The sequence below is a fragment of the Pteronotus mesoamericanus genome, unplaced genomic scaffold (assembly GCF_021234165.1).
Source record: "Pteronotus mesoamericanus isolate MK-2021 breed Mesoamerican mustached bat unplaced genomic scaffold, CSHL_Meso_final contig_46, whole genome shotgun sequence".
In the NCBI taxonomy this organism is placed as follows: domain Eukaryota; kingdom Metazoa; phylum Chordata; class Mammalia; order Chiroptera; family Mormoopidae; genus Pteronotus; species Pteronotus mesoamericanus.
The window spans coordinates 317,644-320,100 of NW_026555170.1; the positions used below are offsets into that span (position 1 = coordinate 317,644).

At 36.3% G+C, this 2,457-nt stretch overlaps 1 gene segment (V, D, J or C); it reads left to right on the forward strand.

The window, feature by feature from the left end:
• The first annotated feature begins 642 nt into the window (after positions 1 to 642).
• LOC129074099 (T cell receptor alpha variable 34-like) lies at positions 643 to 1,184 on the forward strand. The segment is given in 2 exon segments: positions 643 to 694; positions 895 to 1,184. Coding segments are annotated over 2 exon segments (342 nt in total).
• Positions 1,185 to 2,457: the final 1,273 nt, after the last annotated feature.

The following is a 2,457-nucleotide window of genomic DNA, read 5'->3' on the forward strand; positions in this document are numbered from 1 at the left end:
CATGAAACTAATTTAGAAAGGCTGGCACATACAACTCAAAATGGGCAACAGAAAACTTAAAACTAGAGCAATATGAAGATACCACTTTGTGAAAATAACGATGAGCCATTATACATTATCTTGAAGGCACTTATGAGCACTCAAACTGATCTGGAGAACCAAATGGTATAATGAAATGTTAACTATTTGAATTATTATAGATTTAACAGATGTGTATATATTTAAAGATATAATTTTATATGTAATTTTCCCTTGGTTTTTGTTTTTATCTTTATCCTGGAGTAATTCCTTCTGTAACATAGTATATTGATAGGTTTTTCCTTATACCAAAACACTAAGCAAAACAAAACTAAAACTACCTCAAATAACATATTGGATATAAACTTCAGGAAAACCAAAATCCACATTTTAATCATTTCTTATCCTGGCCAGAGGGGGGCACTGTTTTAAAAGTATTCTAGATGCACACTATTTTCAGTACAGGATGAAATGCTGCAATGCCTCTCTGATTGGTTGTCCCCCTAAGCTTCAGTATTCTAGAAACAACTGTAACAGACCGTGCCCTGAACTCAAAGGAACTCCTGCTGAGGAAGCTCATTCAGAATCTGACCTGGTCCACCAGATTAGCTACGGAACCAAGGGATGGAGACTCTCCTGAAGGTGCTTGCAGGTGCTCTGTTGTGGCAATTGGCTTGTGAGTACACAGTTCAGTCTAAGAGAGGCTTATAAAGGTGACAGCACCCTGAAATTGGTGCTGAAATTGGGATGTCTTTCCAACCCGGGAGGGCCCTTATGAGAAACACTCATATTCAATCATTTTTTGGTGATGTTTCCGTTTGAGAATGAGCATCTCATGAGGGTTTCCTGTGTCCTTCAATTGTTTTTTCTGCTCAGATGTGAGAAGCCAAGAAGTGCAGCAGAGTCCTCAGTCCTTGATTGTCCAAGAGGGGGGAAATGTTACCATCAAGTGCAAATCCTCAAAGACTTTATATGCCTTATACTGGTACTGGCAGAAGCATGGTGAAGGTCCCGTCCTCTTGATGCTGTTAAGAAGAGAAGGAAAAGAGATTCAGGACGAAATAGCTGCCACGTTGGATAGAGAAAAGCAGCACAGCACCTTCTACATCACAGGCTCCCGGCCCCGTCACTCAGGCACCTACTTCTGTGGCGGAGACACACAGTGACACCCGGGTCTCCAAAGGCTGTGCTCTAACCTGCAGCCGGGCCCTGATGCCTCCTAGCACAGGGCTCCCTGGGGGAACCGACCTGAAGGCTCATCCAAAACAAGAAAAAAAGGAGAGAAAGAAATTTCAGGGAAATTCAATTGTTATCACATAAAATGAAAAAAGCCATATTTTAAGGTCAAATCTAATTCAATATTTTTTCTTGATAATCATATAAATGCTTAGTAGGTAATTGTGCAATTGCATGATAGGTGGCTTACAATAAGAAGTGAATTACATAAATTTCAGTTTCAAATATCAGAATGAATTATGATATGACTTAAAAGCTACACATGTGAACAATTTATGTGGACATATTCCTGTCTAAAAATGAACATAACCTCTCTCTCCTTTGCATGATATCCAAAGCTTATTTTTAGGGAACTAATGAAAACACAACAACAAAAACAAGTCTTTTGTTTCTTACTTTGTTGAGTATGAGGATTTAACACAGAATATGGCTAATGTCACTTACCTGGAGGTGTCACTAGCAATGCTTGCCCTGGGTCTCCAATATCTGCTTTGAAGAAATGTAATTGAAAAGCATTTGCATTTTTAGACTGACTTCCCTTCCCCTTATCATACTGCTTTATTGTGATTGATTTTCATATCATTCCTCAACTGTGCCCCTACATCAAAGCCAGCACAACACTGGCATGTAGTAAGTGCTTAACAAGTTTGATAAATTAATGTATTTAAAAGAAGTTAGAGTGACAAAGAGGAAAATATGTTCCTTATTTATTACAGAAGTTAAAATTCAAAAGTGGAACCACAGTCACTGGTCTTTTTTACACAAGAAAAACATTATTAGGAAAATATGATTCACAGGAAAGAAAAAAACCAAATAGAAATAGACACTTCAGATGCCTCAGTTTATATAACTTAGCACACAACTCTTTCAAAGATATTTCAATGAAATATGTGCAAAAATAAATTAAATGTATTTAAAAAATTAAGAAATTATTTTTAAGTTAGTGAACAGAGATCTCAGCCGAAAAATGAAAACCACACCAATAAAGTAAAAACTTTAGAAATAGAAATATTCATTGATGTGTTCAACAGCAGATTGAGGATTATAGAAGAAAAATTTCATAAATAAATCATGAAATTGGTGTATTTATAACACTGAATACTACTCAGCAACAAAGAAAAACTTGTTCAACTATTAATATGGCTAAACTTTCAAATGTCCTGAAAGAAAGAAGCTAGACAAAAAGATACCTACCAAATTATT